General features: G+C 61.8%; 2 protein-coding genes and 2 non-coding genes across 5 annotated transcripts; 2 read left to right on the forward strand and 2 right to left on the reverse strand.

The window, feature by feature from the left end:
- Window positions 1–416: 416 nt before the first annotated feature.
- Window positions 417–489, reverse strand: TRNAF-GAA. Its single transcript has one exon. It is a non-coding gene; the product is annotated as a tRNA-Phe (tRNA).
- A 141-nt stretch (window positions 490–630) lies between these two features.
- On the forward strand, window positions 631–704 carry TRNAN-GUU. Its single transcript has one exon. It is a non-coding gene; the product is annotated as a tRNA-Asn (tRNA).
- A 217-nt stretch (window positions 705–921) lies between these two features.
- On the forward strand, window positions 922–7194 carry NDUFS7 (NADH:ubiquinone oxidoreductase core subunit S7). 2 transcript variants are annotated; one of them, XM_042927824.1, is made up of 8 exons: window positions 922–1014; window positions 2032–2065; window positions 2940–3008; window positions 3352–3469; window positions 4469–4648; window positions 4720–4766; window positions 5425–5513; window positions 7037–7194. In XM_042927824.1, exons 1-8 carry the CDS (start codon window positions 999–1001, stop codon window positions 7132–7134), a joined length of 651 nt encoding a protein of 216 aa, XP_042783758.1. In that variant the 5' UTR covers window positions 922–998; the 3' UTR covers window positions 7135–7194. The 2 variants fall into 2 exon arrangements, with proteins under 2 accessions (XP_042783758.1, XP_042783759.1); XM_042927825.1 differs by lacking the exon at window positions 922–1014 and having other exon boundaries at window positions 2001–2065.
- A 519-nt stretch (window positions 7195–7713) lies between these two features.
- Window positions 7714–10927, reverse strand: GAMT (guanidinoacetate N-methyltransferase). The gene is made up of 6 exons (XM_042927821.1): window positions 10684–10927; window positions 9567–9712; window positions 9294–9357; window positions 8917–8984; window positions 8649–8759; window positions 7714–8108 (listed from the first exon to the last, which is right to left on the reverse strand). Exons 1-6 carry the CDS (start codon window positions 10862–10864, stop codon window positions 7968–7970), a joined length of 711 nt encoding a protein of 236 aa, XP_042783755.1. The 5' UTR covers window positions 10865–10927; the 3' UTR covers window positions 7714–7967.
- Between the last annotated feature and the right edge of the window lie 5655 nt (window positions 10928–16582).

Genomic DNA, 16582 nt, shown 5'->3' on the forward strand with positions numbered 1-16582 from the left:
TGGAGCTCCCCGTTGGAGCCAGACCTGCTGGCTGTGCCCGGCACTCCTGACCGGCCCCAGCGGGGGCTCCAGGACCCGACCGACTTGTCCTGCCTGGAGGCCAGCCTGCTGCTCCCCTGTGCTGCTCCCCTGCGCTTGCACGTGTGAGCCTGCGTCCCCAAGTGGAAAGTCCAGCAGAAGGATCTTAAGAATTAAGTGACACGCAAGCGGCAAGTGTCTTTGCGAACTCTGGTGGGTTTTGACCGAATGGGCTGGAATCACGGTCCGGGGGGTGGGGCAAGGGTTGGGAGGGTCCCGTTTTGGGTTGTGTCCCACCCACGCTGGCCCGGGGTGACATGGGGGTGGTGGTGGGCGGAAGCAGCTCCCCGCCCGCCAAGCAGAGGGGGCTTCCCTCTCTGCAGGGCCGTCAAAACGGCTGCCGAAACCCGGGATCGAACCAGGGACCTTTAGATCTTCAGTCTAACGCTCTCCCAACTGAGCTATTTCGGCGGGGCGGCAGGGGCCGCTCTCACCCGGAGTCCTCCCCCGCGCCGCGCCGCACCGCGCCGCCCGCGCGCCGCTTCGGCCGGCGCCTTGCGTCCCGGCCGCGCGCGCCTCATAAAGCCTCGCGGGGCGCCGGGCGGCAGCGCCGTCTCTGTGGCGCAATCGGTTAGCGCGTTCGGCTGTTAACCGAAAGGTTGGTGGTTCGAGCCCACCCAGGGACGCACTTTTGGACTTTTGTTCCTGAGGTAAGGAGACGGCGAGCGACGCCCCTGCTTTTGCCGGGACGCTCCTCGCGCCGCGCGCCCCACCCCCACCCCCACCCCCACCCCGCGCGTCAGCCCGTCCCGCGTGGGGTGTCTGGCGGCACGCGTCAGGAGGAAGTCCGCGCGGGCGGAACGTCCCAGGCCCGGCTCCTCGCTTCCGCGGCCCGGCCGAGCCGCTTTGGGAGACGGCCCCGGAGACCCGGAGCGCTAAGGCGGACGGACCGCAGGGGTTGTTTGAAGGCCGAGGCCAACATGGCGGCGCTGGCGGGTGAGTGCGTCGGGGGTCGCGGGGTCGCGGGGCTGCCCCTCCGGGTCCCGGGAGGGGAGCGGCGCGGGGACGGCGAGGAAACAGGCACGCGGTCCGGCCGGGCGGGGACCGGTGTCCAGCCCGTCCCGCTGCAGAGACCCCCGTCCCCGGATTAGGGGTTGAACGCACAGGACAGAAGTCATAGCGCGAAGGAAGGCGGTTGCGCGGAGACACAGAGTCAGGACTCTGTTTCGAAACCCGGGTGGTGCGTTCGTGGTCCAAGGGCCGAACGGCGAGATCTGGCGGCGCCTGAGGGGGGAAGGGCGTTTACTGCGCTGTGAGCTTATCCAGAGCCCTCAGTCTCCAACTGAGGAAACCGAGGCACAGAGAGAGGCGGCCCGCCGGGGAGTCCCGGCGGTTAGCTTGGTCTTCGGGCCCAGCCTCCGAAACCTCAGAGCCCCGCCCGGGGCCGGAGCCTCGCTGGTGTCTGCGGATTTGTTTACTCGCGCACACTTGTGGGGCACCAAGTCACAGGACCCCAGGGAAGCCGCATCTCGGGAGAGACAGGCACCGCACAACACATACATGGAGACGCAACAGGGTGACAGGATCTAGGGAGTCTGGGGGGCTGGTGTAGACCTGAAGCCTGTCCGTAGGAAGCGCTGGCCAAGTGCACGTGTGGGGCAGGGTGCTCCAGGCGGCGGAAGCCGCAAGTGCAAAGGCCCTGGGGCAGGAGGGACGCTGACGTGCTTGAGGAAAGGGAGGATGGTCCTGGTGTGGTTTGGCTTTTCGTTCAGGGCTTGGGGTATCGAGCAGGGCAGTGACACCGTGTGGCTCATATTCTGAACGACCTCTCTTCGCAAGGGTTTGTTAAGTGGAATTTAGATAGACCAAGGGTAAGAGGAAGGAAACGCCAGGCGGGGGGAACTTGTGGGGAAGCTCCTGGAGGCCGGACCCTGCAGGCCCATCTAGGTCCCGGGTTTACTGCCAGTGTTGCTGCCTGGGCTCATCGCCTCCACCGCATGGTTCTCTCTGCAGCTCCCGGCCTGCTCCGCCAGATCCTTGCTCTGCGGTGAGTGTCTGTGTGTCCCTCCCCCACCTCAAGGCCCTGACACGGAGGGTTCAGTGGGGCCAGGGGAGGGGCAGGGGGTGGGTCAGAGCACCTCGGAGCTGGGACGCCCTTCAGCAGCATCAGGCAGGGGGCCCAGCTGCTGAAGGTCACACAGTGAGCCGGGCAGCCCTGGGGCTGACGGTGTCCCGCGGCAGGTGGGGTTCAGGCCCCTCAGTGGGGACCGTCCACGTGGCGGCAGAGCCGTCGCTCAGACCCGCACCTGCCTGCCCGGGTTCCGTCACCACTCGCTTGTTGCCTGTTGCGGGAAGGCGTCTGGCGCATCTGCTCAGATCGCAGCCTCGGGTAGGCCTCCTTAGGACAGGGAGGCAGGTGGCCACCGTGCCCTCTTGGTGGACGGAGCCCGGAAGTCAAACCTCCAGTGCCATGGGACCCGGGACGTGGCCAGTCTAAGGAGAGGCTCTTCCTAATGGAGGGAGCTGGGAGGCTTTGAGAAGCACACGGATTTGGGCTGAGTTTGCCCTGTTTCGATAAGGACGTTTTCCTGGGGATAAAATACACACTCAGCGTGAAGTAAAGGGGAAAATGAGAGAAGTATAAGACGAAAACCAGATACTTTGTAGCCCAGGGCTCAGCAGACTTTTTCCACGAAGGGCCAGGTTGTCTCTGTGGAGACCACTCAGCTCGGCCTTTGTGAAAAGGGCTGCCAAAAAGCAGGAATGGGTGGATGTGGTGGCCACTCAATAAAACTTTATTTACAAAAACAGGCAGAGGGCCAGATTTGGCCCCGGGTGAAGTTTCCCCCTTAGTGTGGCCCCTGTGACAGCGTCACGGGGCACCCCAGGCTCCTCTTCACGTGCACCCCCTCTCCCCGCAGCTCCGGTGTGGGCGTGGCTCTGCAGGGTCGAAGTGTCCATTCGAGCGTGGCCGCTGACAGCCCCAGCAGGTGAGGCCAGCCTTCCTGGGCACCTGCACACACCCGAAAGCCTCCCCTTGGCACGGCAGCTGCCCATGGTGACTCCAGCCCCTCCCTCCGCCCAGGAGGGTGATACAGCACGGTCCCCGCCCTCAGGGCGCGCCTGAGACTCCGGCCGCGCGTCCCCAGACCAGAAGGGCCCTTCATTTCATTGCTTCGCTCGGCACGCACGTCCTGCCCCCGGCCTGGCTGCCCGGATGCTGGGGGCCAGCTTGGTGCTGCCCTCTGAGAGGCTGCTCTGGGCTGCAGGCTGTCTGGATGCCCGCCTGGCTGACGTCCCCTCCCTCCCCTGCACTCTGTGTTCTGTGTCCAGCACCCAGCCCGCTGTGTCCAAGGCTGGAGCTGTGGTCCCCAAACCCACCGCGCTTCCCAGCAGCCGGGGCGAGTATGTGGTGGCCAAGCTGGACGACCTCATCAACTGGGCCCGCCGGGTGAGCCCCCGCCCCCTCCTCCGTCCCTCGGGCCTCCTGCCGCGTGTGCGTGCACACGTGCACACCTGCCCCTGGCTGCTCCTGGCCCCGATGTCCTCTCGGTGCCCCTGCCCTGCTTCCTGGTCCCTCCCTTGGCCCCCAGAGAGGATGGCCTGCCTGCCCTCTGTAGTTTTTCTGTTTCTGTTCGTTCTTCTTCTTTTTTTTTTTTAATTTTTCTTTAAAGCTTATTTATCTTGAGAGAGGCAGAGGGAGACCGAGTGGAGGAGGGGCAGAGAGTGAGAACCCCAAGCAGGACCCGCCTTGTCAGCGCAGAGCCTGGCACGGGGCTTGAACTCACAAACTGAGATCGTGACCTGAGCCGAAGGCGAGAGTTGGACTCTTGGCTGACTTAGCTGCCCAGGCGCCCCACCCTCCCTCTTTTCTCTTCTAATGTAGGAGTGATTTTTGTAATTGGGAACGTTGTGCAGGCCAAGAACAGGGGCTCCTTCCTGGGAAAAGCCTGAACACCCTCCCCCGCCCCCAGGACTGACCACCTGTTTCGCAGGACAGTAGCTCCTCTTGGTGTGCCGGGGGTGTCCAGGGGCAGGCCACCGTTAAGAGTCCCCCGCTGTTTCCGTCTGTGTGTAAGAGTGGGGCCACGGCGAACGTTCTGCCAGGGCCTGCAGCCACAGCACGGAGGTGCCCCGCGCGGCGTTGCTCGTGGCGGTGGAACCCCGCGATGCTGTCAGGGTCGGCCTGCTGTGTGGCCTAAGCCCTGCCACCTGTATTAGCACGGAGCGGGCAGTGGGGGCCACGTCCCGGTCCCCGACTGGGCAGACAGAGGAAGCGCTGCGCCCCCCCCCCTTCCCCCCCCGCCCCGGGGTGGCTCACTTCACCTTCCTGGAGGGCACACTGGGCCAGTGACCGGCACCGGAGGTCACGTGGTGGAGGGCAGGGGGGCGGCGTGGCTGGCATGCCGTGCCGCGCCCTTCCCGGGCTGACCGCGCCGGCCCCCGGCAGAGTTCCCTGTGGCCCATGACCTTCGGCCTGGCCTGCTGCGCCGTGGAGATGATGCACATGGCGGCGCCCCGCTACGACATGGACCGCTTCGGCGTGGTCTTCCGCGCCAGCCCGCGCCAGGCGGACGTCATGATCGTGGCCGGCACGCTCACCAACAAGATGGCCCCGGCCCTGCGCAAGGTAGGCCTGGCCCCGCGGCCCGCCCCCCCGCCCCGGCCCGAGCCGCACCCACACCCTGCCGTCTCCTCCAGGTCTACGACCAGATGCCGGAGCCTCGCTACGTCGTGTCCATGGGCAGGTGAGCGCCGGCGCGCCTCCCGCCGCTCTGTGCCCGCTACCCGCCGTCGCGGTCCTGGAGCCCCGGGGTCTGCGCCCGCTGCCCGCCCCACAACGTCCCTCCCGTCCGCGCAGTCGCTCCCGTTCTGTCTGTGCCTGCCTCGGCCTGCCCCGTGCGCGCTCCGCCTCCTCGCCTCTCCGCGTGCCGCCCACTGACCGCCTTCCTTGCGTCGTCAGGCGGTCGCGTCACTCAGCTCTTGAGTCGAGCCGCCTTAAGTTCATCCTGTTACCGTGCGCGGGTCCGTGATTCTCTCTAATCCCAGAACATTCGATCGGCCCAGAAAGAAACCCTGTCCCCCTCCCCGGCCCCCACGAGCCCCCCTTCCTGTCCCCGATGAGCCCGTTCTGGACGTTTCACACACGCGGACTCACACCCCGTGTGGCCTCTCGTGTCTGGTCCCCTCCCAGAGCGGCGTGTGTTTGGGGTCCGCCCGTTTGCTTCTGCTCTGCCTGATCCCGCAGGAGGCGTCAGGTGGCCATTCTGTTTTCTGTGCCTCCACCCCGCACTCCTGCCCGCTCCTGACGCCTGTGTGCCCTGGAAGGCCGCCGTGATTGGGGGGGGGCGGGTAGGGAGGGCAGGCCGGGGTGGCCAGCGTGGCCCTCACGTGCCCCCCCTGCAGCTGTGCCAACGGAGGCGGCTACTACCACTACTCGTACTCCGTCGTGAGGGGCTGTGACCGCATCGTGCCCGTGGACATCTACGTCCCAGGTAGGCCCCCGCGGCCCCCGCGGCAGAGCCCTGCCCACACCCTCCCGCTCCATGGGGCGCCTGCACTCCAGAGACAGTGGGCTCCCCCATCAAAAGGAGGGTCAGATTTTGGTCCAGGCAGAAGGGTGAATCCCCGGCCTCCCCCTCCCCTGCCCCTCGAAGGTCTCCCCACCCGAAGAGTCTTGGCTTGTATCCAGATGTTGGAGCAGGCTGCTGCCGAAGCCTGGCCTGAGCCGGCGGGGGGTGGGGGCTGCAGGCACCTGCCAGCTTTAAACTACATTTCGTGTACAAGACCAGAAAAACAGCCAAAAATAAGGGAACCGTGTGCACGGTTCTCATTCTCGCCAAGGAGAGCGAGACTCCCCTGGCCCCAGATTGCCGGGGTGGCCAGATTCAGGAAATAAAAATCCAGGGCCCCCCCCCCCCCTCTTGATATCTGTCGGGAAACGAGTAATAGTTTTCTTGGCGTCAGTAAGTACGTCTCCTACGACGCGTGTGGTACACGGACACTGGAGAAGCACTGACTGTTTGTCTCAGGTGCACAGTCACTGGCGTCCTGTGTGTTACCTGGCCACCCGTGGGCCCCAGGCATCCTCCCCGCCGGTGGTTGGAGGTCAGGGGTCGGTGCGTAGCCTGCGGACGGGCTCAGTGCCGGCACCGAACACCCGGCCCGAGTGTCCGCAGAGCAGGGGTGCTCAAGGCCGCAATTCCACGTCCCCCGAGAAGCCGAAGTCCCGCCTGGCATCTCACGAGGCAGAGGAAGGGGTTTTGACGTTGGAGTCGAGTTCACCGTGACATGGTGTTGATTCGTTTCGCATTCTGCGGACCTCCACGCCGGGCCCCGGGCAGCCCCCAGGCCGGGGGGACGGAGCCGGTCTGGTAGGGAGGGCACGTAGGACCCCCCCGCGGGCCAGGGGCCGGGCCCCGGTCAGTTCCCCTGCTGGGCACAGGGACTGTAGGGGAGCCTTTCTCCGGGGCTGCCCGTCGGTCTGTGGACCATATGGGCCTCCCTGCCCGCCCCCGCCCACTCTTTGAAGGGCCCGCCACCAGGTGAGTGTGACCCAGGGTCAGGAGGCAGGCCGCACGTGTCCCGCCAGGGGTCTCTGAGCCGGGTCGTGGCAATAGCGGGCAGGGCGGCTTGGCCCAGGAGGGGTGGCCCCGGCCTCCCCACTGGCCAGGGCTTGGAGGCCAGGGTCAGGATCCGGGCACCGCCCATCTTGCTGGCTCCTGCCCCGTGATGGGCCAGACCCGCCGCCCAGGCAGTACCGACGAAAGCCGGTACTGGAGCGGGGGCCCCGCCTCACCCTTCGCCTGGACCCGGCTCTGCAGCCCTCGGCGAGGCCCTTTGACTTGCATCCTGGCTCAGGCACCCCCTGCCGAGCAGCGGTAGAAAACGAGGGTCAGCGGCCCCGGCAGGGAGGATGGGCACGGGGTCTACAATGCAGTCGCTGGTCCGGGATAGCCTAGGGCCAGGGGGCCCCCCTCCCTGCCACAGGGAAACTGAGGCACACCCCCCCACGCAGGCTGCCCGCCCACGGCTGAGGCCCTGCTCTACGGCATCCTGCAGCTGCAGAAGAAGATCAAGCGGGAGAAGAGGCTCCGCGTCTGGTACCGCAGGTAGTGCCGGCCCCCCCGGCCCCTGCGGCGGCCCTGACCGTGGCCAATAAACCTGCTACACCCACCTCGCCACCACCCTCTCTGCGTGCCGCGTGTGGGCGGTGGGGCCTCGGGGAGGTGTGGGAGCGGCCCGGGCCCCTGCGCGTGGCCTCCCCGAGACCGACGACGGAGGGGAGCGGACGGGCCCGAGAGCCTGTGGAGGGGCACGGAGGAGGGCAGCGGGTGGCCACGTGGGCGCCAGAGGGTGGGAAAGTCGGGGCGCGGCCGGCCTCGGGAGGCACGTCTCGGGCTGTGGTGTGGGTCCTCGCCAGCAAGGCTGGGCTTCCAGGCTTTGCTTTCCTTCAAGGCCCCGCCTGACGGTGGCACCAGAGACGCGGTGGCCCCGATGCGGCTCTGCACCCCGTCCGTACCCCCCTGCTGCTGACTGGAGGCAGGGGCTCTCGAGCTCTGACGGCTACTCCGGTCCACCGGCCTGGGCGCCAGGAGGGTCACGTGCTGGCCCAGAGACACGGGGGCTCCCCAGAAATCCATTTAACACACGCTGCTCTTGGTTTTGGGGGGCAGAAGGAAACGGGAGTGCGGGTGAGGCGCACTGTGCTGGGCAAGCCCAGTGTTAGTGTTTATTTTACCCTCAGTGCCCCTGAGAGGAAGGTAGCGGTATCCCCTTGCAGGGAAGGTCAGGGAAGCTGGCCCTGCGTCCCACCGCGGGTGTGGGCCGGGACTCGAACCCAGGGCCACGAGAGCCCAGAGCCTGCACTCCCGGCTGCGAAGGCACCGGGTGGGGCACGCGGATGGGACTGCGGCCCCCCTGTGGTCAAGCCAGAGGCCCAGGCGGGCTCAGTGCTTGGTGACCAGGGGCGTGATCATGCGAGGGAAGGCGTAGTAGCGGCACTCGGCCGGTGGGACCAACTCCATCACCTCCGTGTGGATGTTCTCCCGCCTGAAGCCCGCTTCCAGCAGGGCTGGCACCTGTGTCTCCTGGCGGCGGGAGAGACAGGCCAGGTCACTGCGAGCCACCAGGCCACACGAGACCCCCACGGCACCCACTCTTCCTGGCACAGCGTTTGTAATTGCCAAGGCCCCCGGGAGGGAGCCCAGTCTGGGGGGGGCATCTCCAGCGGTCTCGACTCGGGCAGCAGCTTCCTGCTGTCATGGGGTGCCAGCCGCTGCCTACTGCGCATCCTCTCGGGCAGCAGGGAGAACGTGAGCCGAGGCCGAGACGGCGTGGCTAAACCAATAAAGACACGCTGGGTGGAGGAGGGCGGAGGGAGGGGGATGCCCGGGTGGGGAGGCTGGGCTATATCCCAGCTGGGCCGGGCTGTATCCCGAGGGCACTGGGGAGCCAGGAAGGTGTTACAGCTGGGGAGAAACTTGACACACTTCCTCCTGGAGCTCACATTCCACCCAAGAGATGGGCCCCTGAGGTCAAGAACCACCCCCTGGGCCACAAGCTACTCCAGCTGCCGCCTGGCTCGGGGGTGGGGCAGAGACCCGCGGGGAGCCCCCAGGCTGCCGCACCTGGAACATGGTGCTGACGTCCGAGTACTTAGACTTCATCAGCTCCCCCCACGACGTGAGGTTGCAGTAGGTGAGAATGCCCCCGGGCTTCAGCAGGCGAAAGGCATGGTCCTGGGCAGGGGACAGTGATCAGGAGGGAGCACCCAGGGCGGCCTCCTGCATCCCAGCGGGTCAGAGAAACAGCAAGAGGGGTCCTGTGTGCGAATGGCAGGCCCCCCCCTCCCCCGCTCAGCCCCGGGGGGTGACCATCCCACCCAGCGGGTCCCACCTTGATGAAGGCGAACTGGTGGGTATGCCAGGTCTCCTCGGACAGGGGGTAGGTGTCATACAGGATACCTGCATAGGAAGTCACAGGCCACACGGTCAGGGCCGGGTGCAGCCTCACCAGCAGCGTCTGCACAGGGAGACTAGACCCCAGAGGCTTCACCCAGCGCTCAGTGTGCTGCCTCCTCTGGGAACGGGGTCCCGCTCAGTTGTCCACACACCTGCCGAGTGCCAGGCCCTGGCTCTTGGATCTGTACCCCCAAGTGAAACATTGGCAGCGTGTGTTCCTTAGAGGGTCCCTCTGCAGGCCAAGGAAGGGGCTAGTGGTGGAAAATGAGGCAGGGGCTCCCCCCCCCCCACCCAGCCCCCAAGCCCCCTCACCATCAAAGTGGCCGTCTGGCAGGGTAGGGGCCACCTCCTCCCACAGGCCTTTCAAGGGAACCACCTTGGGGCGGGGGAGAAACAGAAAACAGATCGGGAGTCACAGGGGTCCAGGATCTTCCCACCTGCTGCAAGGGAGAGGGCTGAGGAGCTCCCAAGGGAGAAGACCACTTCCTCCATTTTTGCACTGCCTGGGCCCCCAGCCCCTCCCAGGAAAGGGCCTCGACCCCACAGGGTAGTGCTGAGGGGGGACGTGCAGGCAGAGGCGGGCACCTTGTGTGGCTGCCGCTGGGCCCAGTCCTGGAGGCGCTGGAAGACGCCATCATTGCACTCGATGATCCAGTGTTCGTCGATGGGGGCCTCTTGCACCCTGGAAGCTGCGATCGCCATGCCGAAGCCCACCTCCAGGACCCGGCCCCCTGGGCAAAGATCCCAGCATCACACGCCGGGCTGGGGCTGGGGGAGCTGCCTGGAGGAGGGGGCCCGAGGGCAGGGTCTTTGCAGAGAGAAACGTTTGCCACAAGGACAGGAGAGCACAAGTGGGGCAGAGGCGGAGGGTGACACAGAACACACTAGCCCTGAGAGGGAACAGCGTGGGCTCTGGCCAGGGGCCAGAGAGGGTGGCAAGCCAGGGAGGCGTGGGCAGCAGATTTTAGGCCCAGCCCCAGTGGGGAGGTCAGATCCTGGACTTTGATCCCTGGTGGTGCTTATCTCTTGATTCGGTTACTTTTCTCTGTCCTCCCCCTCCTGCCCCCTGCAATGAAGTTTCTGCAGGAGAAGGGGGGTGAGTTTGAGGCCTGAGGCCTGCAACAGTTGGGGAGGAGGTGGTCCCCATTGGACAAGAGACGGGTGATAGAAACATCCCAACCACGCAGGGACACTGCTTGTGCAAAGGCCTGGAGGACCCATGCCTGGCCCCTGGGGACCTGGGGAACCCTCGGCACCCCTCAGGCTCTGATCGAGGCACAGGGCCACCGGGACAGCTGTTTGGCAGCCTCAGCTCTCCCAGAGCTATTTGTAGCCGGGGCGGGGCTTCTGGGAACTCCTGGGCAGCGCTCCCCCACCCCCCTCGCTTGGCCGCCCCCGACCTCATGGGGGGATAGCCCACCGCGTCCCCGACTTCACGGGAAGACAGCGGCTGAGCTCCGCCCGAGGTCGCCATGGTGGGGCCCATTCCCTCGACCCAGACCCTTCCCCATCTGGAAGTTTCTGGTACTTAGGAGGCGCCTTCTGCGTGCAAGCCCGTGCCTGCAGCACCCCCTTTACTTCCCCGTTGCTCCCCGCTAGCCTCATTTTACAGGCGGGAAAACCAGAGACACGGAGAGGCTCCCGGCTGGACCCCGGATCTGAGCGTCCTGCGGCCTCGGGTTACAAGTGGGTGCCCGGCTACCTTTGGAGGAGGCGGCGGCCGCCAGCGCGTGCATGTAGGGGGTCTCCCAGCGCTCCATCACCGGCTTGCCCAGGATCTGCAGGTGCATGTCCGCCGCGTCGTAGGCCGCGGGCGCCATCTGCCACGCGGGGCTGCAGTTCTCGCCGGGGGCGAAGATGGGGGGCGCGGCGGGGACGCTCATGCTGAGGCGGGGACGAGCTACTGGACTGCGCTCGCGACGCGTGGGCCTGATCCCTGCGAGGCCTTCTGGGGCGGGGGCGGGGCGGGGCCGCAGGCCAGAGGGGGCGGGGCGGGGCGGCCCGCAGGCCGGAGGGGCGGGGCCGGGACAGGTGGGCGGAGCCGGGAGCGGTTTGCACGGAGGTCTGATTGGCCTCTAGCGGCCACTGGGCCAAAGGCGCCCTGTGCATCCTGTGTAAACAGATGGCACTGGCTAATAGTTACCCAGTTTTGTTTTCTTTTTTATTTGAGAGGCAGGGAGAGAGAGCGAGTGAGTGAGGTAGAGAGGCAGAGGGAGGGAGAGAGGCTCGTGCCGCGGGATCCCACGACTCATAACCTGACCCGAAAGAGAGTCTGACGCTCAGCTGACTGAGCCGCCCAGGTGCCCCTAAATGTCACCCAGCTTAAGGGATGCCCTGCCTGAGGCGGGAGAAAGCAGGCTACTATTTGCTAGCTATTGCTGTGCAACCAATTACCCCAAACGTAGCCACTTCAAGCCACACGGTTTATTGTCTCCGTTTCTGTGGGTCAGGACTCCAGGTGCTGCTCAGCGGGTCCTCCGTTTCACGACCCCTCACAATGCCGCAGGCAAGGTGCCAGCCAGTTCCGGGGTCTCCTCTGAAGGCTCATGCAGGGAAGGATCCACTTCCAAGCTCACTGGCTGGCTGTTGGTCTCAGCCGGTTGCTTTGGGGCTGTTGGTGGGAGGGCCTCAGTCCCTGGCCACATGAGCCTCCCCAACCAGACAGCATGCTTCACTAGAACCAACGAGAGAATCTGCAATGTCAGAATTGTCTGGAATCCAATCACAGAAGTCGTGTCTCTTCACCCGGACATACTGTATTGCTTGGAAGTCAGGCACACAAGGGTAGGGGTCACACAAGGCCACGAATGCTAAGAAGTAGGGATCACGGGGGGATTCTCCCAGGCTGCTGCCTACACAGACCCTAAGTGACAGCAATGAGAGGCAGTCTGCTTGGAGCCTCCCCGTGGCTTCAGTGTCCCCAGAGAGGAGGGACCTCCCAGGGGTCACCGAGATGCAACCCGAGCTCCATCCCCAAAAGCGGCCACGGGCCCAGTACGGTCTGCCTGGCAACTTAGCCAAGTGCTTTCCGTTCCAAGTCCTCTCCTCCCAAATGGGGTGGCCACGCTTGTTCCCTCTCATGTGGGTGAGTGAATGACACGTGGTCTTTCCTTGTGTCCGCCCTTCGTGGGAGACCCTAGGGTGTGCTGTTCTCACCTGCAGACCTGGGATCAGAGAGGGAAAGTGACGTCCTCGAGGCCGTACAGTGAATCAGTGGCAGAGACGATACGAGGAGGATGCGTCTGACTCCGGACCACAGTCTTAAAAGATTACACATATGAAGTATATAGATTTCTGACTAGAAAAGTAACGTTTGATCAAATCCTTCAAATGTCATACAGTCGGGGGGGCGCCTGGGTGGTTCAGTCAGTTAAGCGACCAACTTCAGCTCAGGTCATTTTCTCATGGTTCGTGGGTTCAGACCCCACATCGGGCTCTGCCGTGCTGACAGCTTGGAGCCCGTGGCCTGCTTCAGATTTTGTGTCTCCCCCTCTCGCTGCGCCTCCCCCACTCGCACTCTGTCTCTGTCTCTCTCAAAAATAAATAAACATTAAAAAAAAAAAAGTTACAGGGGCGCCTGGGTGGCTCAGTCGGTGAAGCGGCCGACTTCAGCTCAGGTCACGATCTCGCGGTCCGTGAGTTCGAGCCCCGCGTCGGGCTCTGGGCTGACGGCTCGGAGCCTGGAGCCTGCTTCCGATTCCGTGTCTCCCTCTCTCTCTGCTCCTCCCCCGTTCGTGCTCTGTCTCTCTCTGTCTCAAAAATAAATAAAAAACGTTAAAAAAAAAAATTAAAAAAAAAAAAAAGTTACAGAGTTGGCATCAGCCTGTAGGTTGCATCCCCCTGCTGTTGTTTTGGTACAATTTAGAATGGTTTTTACGTTTTTAAATGGCTGGAAAAAAATGAAAAGAAGATTATTTTACAGCGCATGATAATCATACGACGTTCACATTTACGTGTGGGTAAATACTTTTATTGGCACAGAACCGTCTCCACTTGTTAGAATTAGGACTCGGGAGTTTTCTGGCTGTAATAGTACAGGTGAGTCATCGCCATGAAGATCTTACAGCCAACAAAACCAAAATATTTCCTATTTAGCTCTGTACAGAAAAAGTCTACCAGCCCCGTTATAGAGGAATGGGTCGTGGGAAGCGAGATTCATTCGTCAAACACACATGGAGTACCTTGCTTTGGTGGTCCCATCCTGCCCCTCCTGGAGCTCACAGCCTGTTGTGGGGGATGAACAAGAATAAGGCATAAGTGGGGCACCTGGCTGGCTCGGTCGGTGGGACATGCAACTCTTGATGTCAGGGTCGTGAGTTTGAGCCCCAAATTGGGCATGGAACCTACTTAAAATTAAAAAAATAAAATAAAAAGTTAAAGTAAAAAATAAGCAATATGTGAATGAGATTACTACAAGCCACGTGGCAGCTGTGACAGGACTCTCCCCGTGATTCCTGGCCCATGCCTAGCTGCTTTACCAGGCAATGTCCCTGTCACCGTATTTGTGTGTGTGTGTATAGTATTATATACAAAATTATACTTTTTGAGTGAAAAGGGACCGGGGGCGCCTGGGTGGATAAGTTGGCCGGGCGAACAACTGCAGCTCAGGTCATGATTTCGCAGTTGGAGCCCCGCGTCGGGCTCTGGGCTGACAGCTCGGAGCCTGGAGCCTGCTTCGGATTCTGTGTCTCCCTCTCTTTCTGCCCCTGCCCCGCTCGTGCTCTCGCTCTCTCAAAAATAAATAAGCATTGGGGCGCCTGGGTGGCTCAGTCAGTTGAGCGTCCGACTTCAGCTCAGGTCATGATCTCGCGGTCCGTGAGTTCGAGCCCCGCGTCGGGCTCTGGGCTGACAGCTCGGAGCCTGGAGCCTGCTTCGGATTCTGTGTCTCCCTCTCTTTCTGCCCCTGCCCCGCTCGTGCTCTCGCTCTCTCAAAAATAAATAAGCATTGGGGCGCCTGGGGGGCTCAGTCAGTTGAGCGTCCGACTTCAGCTCAGGTCATGATCTCGTGGTCCGTGAGTTCAAGCCCCGCGTCGGGCTCTGTGCTGACAGCTCAGAGCCTGGAGCCTGTTTCAGATTCTGTGTCTCCCTCTCTCTCTGCCCCTCCCCCGCTCATGCTCTGTCTCCGTCTCTCAAAAATAAATAAATATTAAAAAATTAAAATAAAACTAAAAAAAAATTTTTTTTTAAATATTTATTTATTTTTGAAAGAGACAGAGACAGAATGCAAGTGGGTTGGGGCAGAGAGAGAGAGAGAGGCACAAAATCCGAAGTAGGCTCCAGGCTCCGAGCTGTCAGCACAGAGCCCGACGTGGGGCTCGAACTCACAAGCTGTGAGATCATGACCTGAGCCGAAGTCAGACGCTCAACCGACTGAGCCACCCAGGTGCCCCTAAATAAAACTTTTTTAAATAAAATAAAATAAAATAAAATAAAATAAAATAAAATAAAATGGAAGGACATCCTGCCGCCTGCCACCACGTGGATGGACCCAGAGGACACTGTGCACAGTGACAGAAGCCAGACACAGAAGGACACGTCCTGCACGACCCCACTCACAGGGGGTCCCTAGAGGAGTCCCGTCCACAGAGACAGAGAGTAGATGGGGGGAGCCAGGGATGGGGAGTCCATGTTTCATGGGGACAGAGTCTCAGTTTGGGGACATGGGAAGTTCTGGAGACGGATGGTGGGGGCAGCTGCATGACAGAGTGTGCTTGGTGCCACTGAGCTGTGCACTTTAGAAATAGTGACAATGCTAGAGGCACCTGGGTGGCTCAGTTAAATGTCTGACTTCAGTTCAGGTCATGATCTCGTGGTTGGTGAGTTCGAGCCCTACATGGGGCTCTGTGCTGACAGCTTGGACCCTATAGCCTGCTTCCGATTCTGTCTCTCTCCCTGCCCCTTCCCCGCTGGCACTCTGTCTCTCTCTCTCTCTCTCAAAAATAAACGTAAAAAAAAAAATAAAACAAATAGTGACAATGCTACATTTTATGTTATGTGTATTTTACAATAAAAAAGGGACCCAAACCATATTTTGTGTCTTCAATATGCACATAATCATAGGAGTAAATTCAGAAGTGTCCACATACCCATTTTTGTCACAGCATTTGCTATGGGGTGGGAGGGAGGAAATGAGTCAGAAAGGAGGGAAAAATCCAGCTGGCTAGTTCAGTTTAAAAAGATATGAAGCAAACGTAACACTAACATATATTTGTTCCAGTGGCAGATACATGGGTCTTAGTTATTTTATTCCTGGTTGGTGTCTGTACTTTTAATGTTTTTGTTGTAGTTTTTAATTAGGGTCCAAACCTAATGTGGGGCTTGAACTCTCAAACCTGAGTTCAAGGGTCCCATGTTCTACCAACTGAGCCAGTTGGGCACCCCAGTGTCTGTATTTTTAAAAATATATTATTTTCAAAAGTTTGTGTCTGGCTTCCTTCATTTAACCACTTCCTGTGTATTTCATTCATGCCCTTCATGGTTTATTTATCCAGACACCAGTAGATGGACATGTGGGGTTTTTTTTTTTTCCTCCAAGTTTTCTGATTTTAATAGCGGACTGTTAGCTTCCTGGGACATCTCTGTGCACACAGTGGGGCCAACATTGGGGGGATAAATTCCTCAAAGTGGGGTTGTGGAGCTGGCCCCATTGGACGGACAAGGCCACCCTGCCTCTCATGTTTGCTTCCCCGTCACCTGTCCCCAGTGCACTCATGTCCACATGTCTTGGATATGTCCGTCCAGCTCCCCAGGGACCCCCACAATGGGCTACCGGTCCCTGCCAAGTGCTACTGATTTCTTTCGACCTGCAAAAAAGCAAAGCAAAGCAAAGCAAAACAAAAACCGCGCACGAGGACGGTTCCCAGGTGGGGGAACACAACGCCTGCCTGATGCTACCTGGGACCACGCACTCATTTCTCTCCTGCTGGCCTCCCTCTCCCATCTGCAAATGGGGACTGAGCTACTCCAAGCGGGTGACTACTGGAATTGACACCGATGCCCACATGCCTCGCAAACTATAAAGTGGGCGAGATGAAGTTGTATTTTAAACGTTTTGTTTTGTACCGTTTGCCTGCGACCTAGTTCCTTCACTCCTTCCATTCACTTAATTTTACGACGACGAGTAAGGGAACTTCTGGCAGGCGGGGAGTAAGCGGAGTCCCGCGGCACAGGTCACCCGAACGACCCGACTGTCCCCAGCGCCCGTGGTCGCGCGCCGGGCGCCCAGCCCCGGGCTGCAGGGCCGTCCTGCGGGGCGCTCACGGGCGTGCCCGGCGTCCACCCGCGGTTCCATCTGCGGACGGGGCCCGGAGGGCCCTCCCACCCACCGTCACCGCGGTCTCGCCGACAGCCGCCGCTGCAGCCGCCATCCCCTCCCGGGAGACGAGTTCCGGGAAGTAGCGGAGGTGCAGGCGTGGGGAGGGGCGCCTCCACCCGGCGTGACCCCGCGCCGGGCGTGGCCTTTGCCCACTGTTGACCCCGCGCGCCACTTCCGACCCGAACTCAAACAAGGAAGCCAAGCCGCGCCTGCGCCCCGCGGTGCCTAGCTCGGAGCGCCTAAGCGCGAACGCGCACGCACGCAGCACGCAGCACGCACGCGGCTC

Source organism: Panthera leo, chromosome A2 (assembly GCF_018350215.1).
Source record: "Panthera leo isolate Ple1 chromosome A2, P.leo_Ple1_pat1.1, whole genome shotgun sequence".
NCBI classification, from domain to species: Eukaryota; Metazoa; Chordata; class Mammalia; order Carnivora; family Felidae; genus Panthera; species Panthera leo.

What these genes read in the sequence shown, in the direction of transcription:
- NDUFS7 (XM_042927824.1), top strand. An exon ending in TCATCAACTGGGCCCGCCGG is followed by an intron (nt 3,470 to 4,468) that starts GTGAGCCCCCGC and finishes GGCCCCCGGCAG; the next exon opens with AGTTCCCTGTGGCCCATGAC. An exon ending in CGTGGACATCTACGTCCCAG is followed by an intron (nt 5,514 to 7,036) that starts GTAGGCCCCCGC and finishes CCCCCCACGCAG; the next exon opens with GCTGCCCGCCCACGGCTGAG.
- GAMT (XM_042927821.1), bottom strand. Translation starts at nt 10,864, where the DNA reads ATGAGCGTCCCCGCCGCGCCCCCCATCTTCGCCCCCGGCGAGAACTGC. An exon ending in GCCAGACGGCCACTTTGATG is followed by an intron (nt 8,985 to 9,293) that starts GTGAGGGGGCTT and finishes CTTCCTATGCAG; the next exon opens with GTATCCTGTATGACACCTAC. An exon ending in ACCAGTTCGCCTTCATCAAG is followed by an intron (nt 8,760 to 8,916) that starts GTGGGACCCGCT and finishes TCCCCTGCCCAG; the next exon opens with GACCATGCCTTTCGCCTGCT.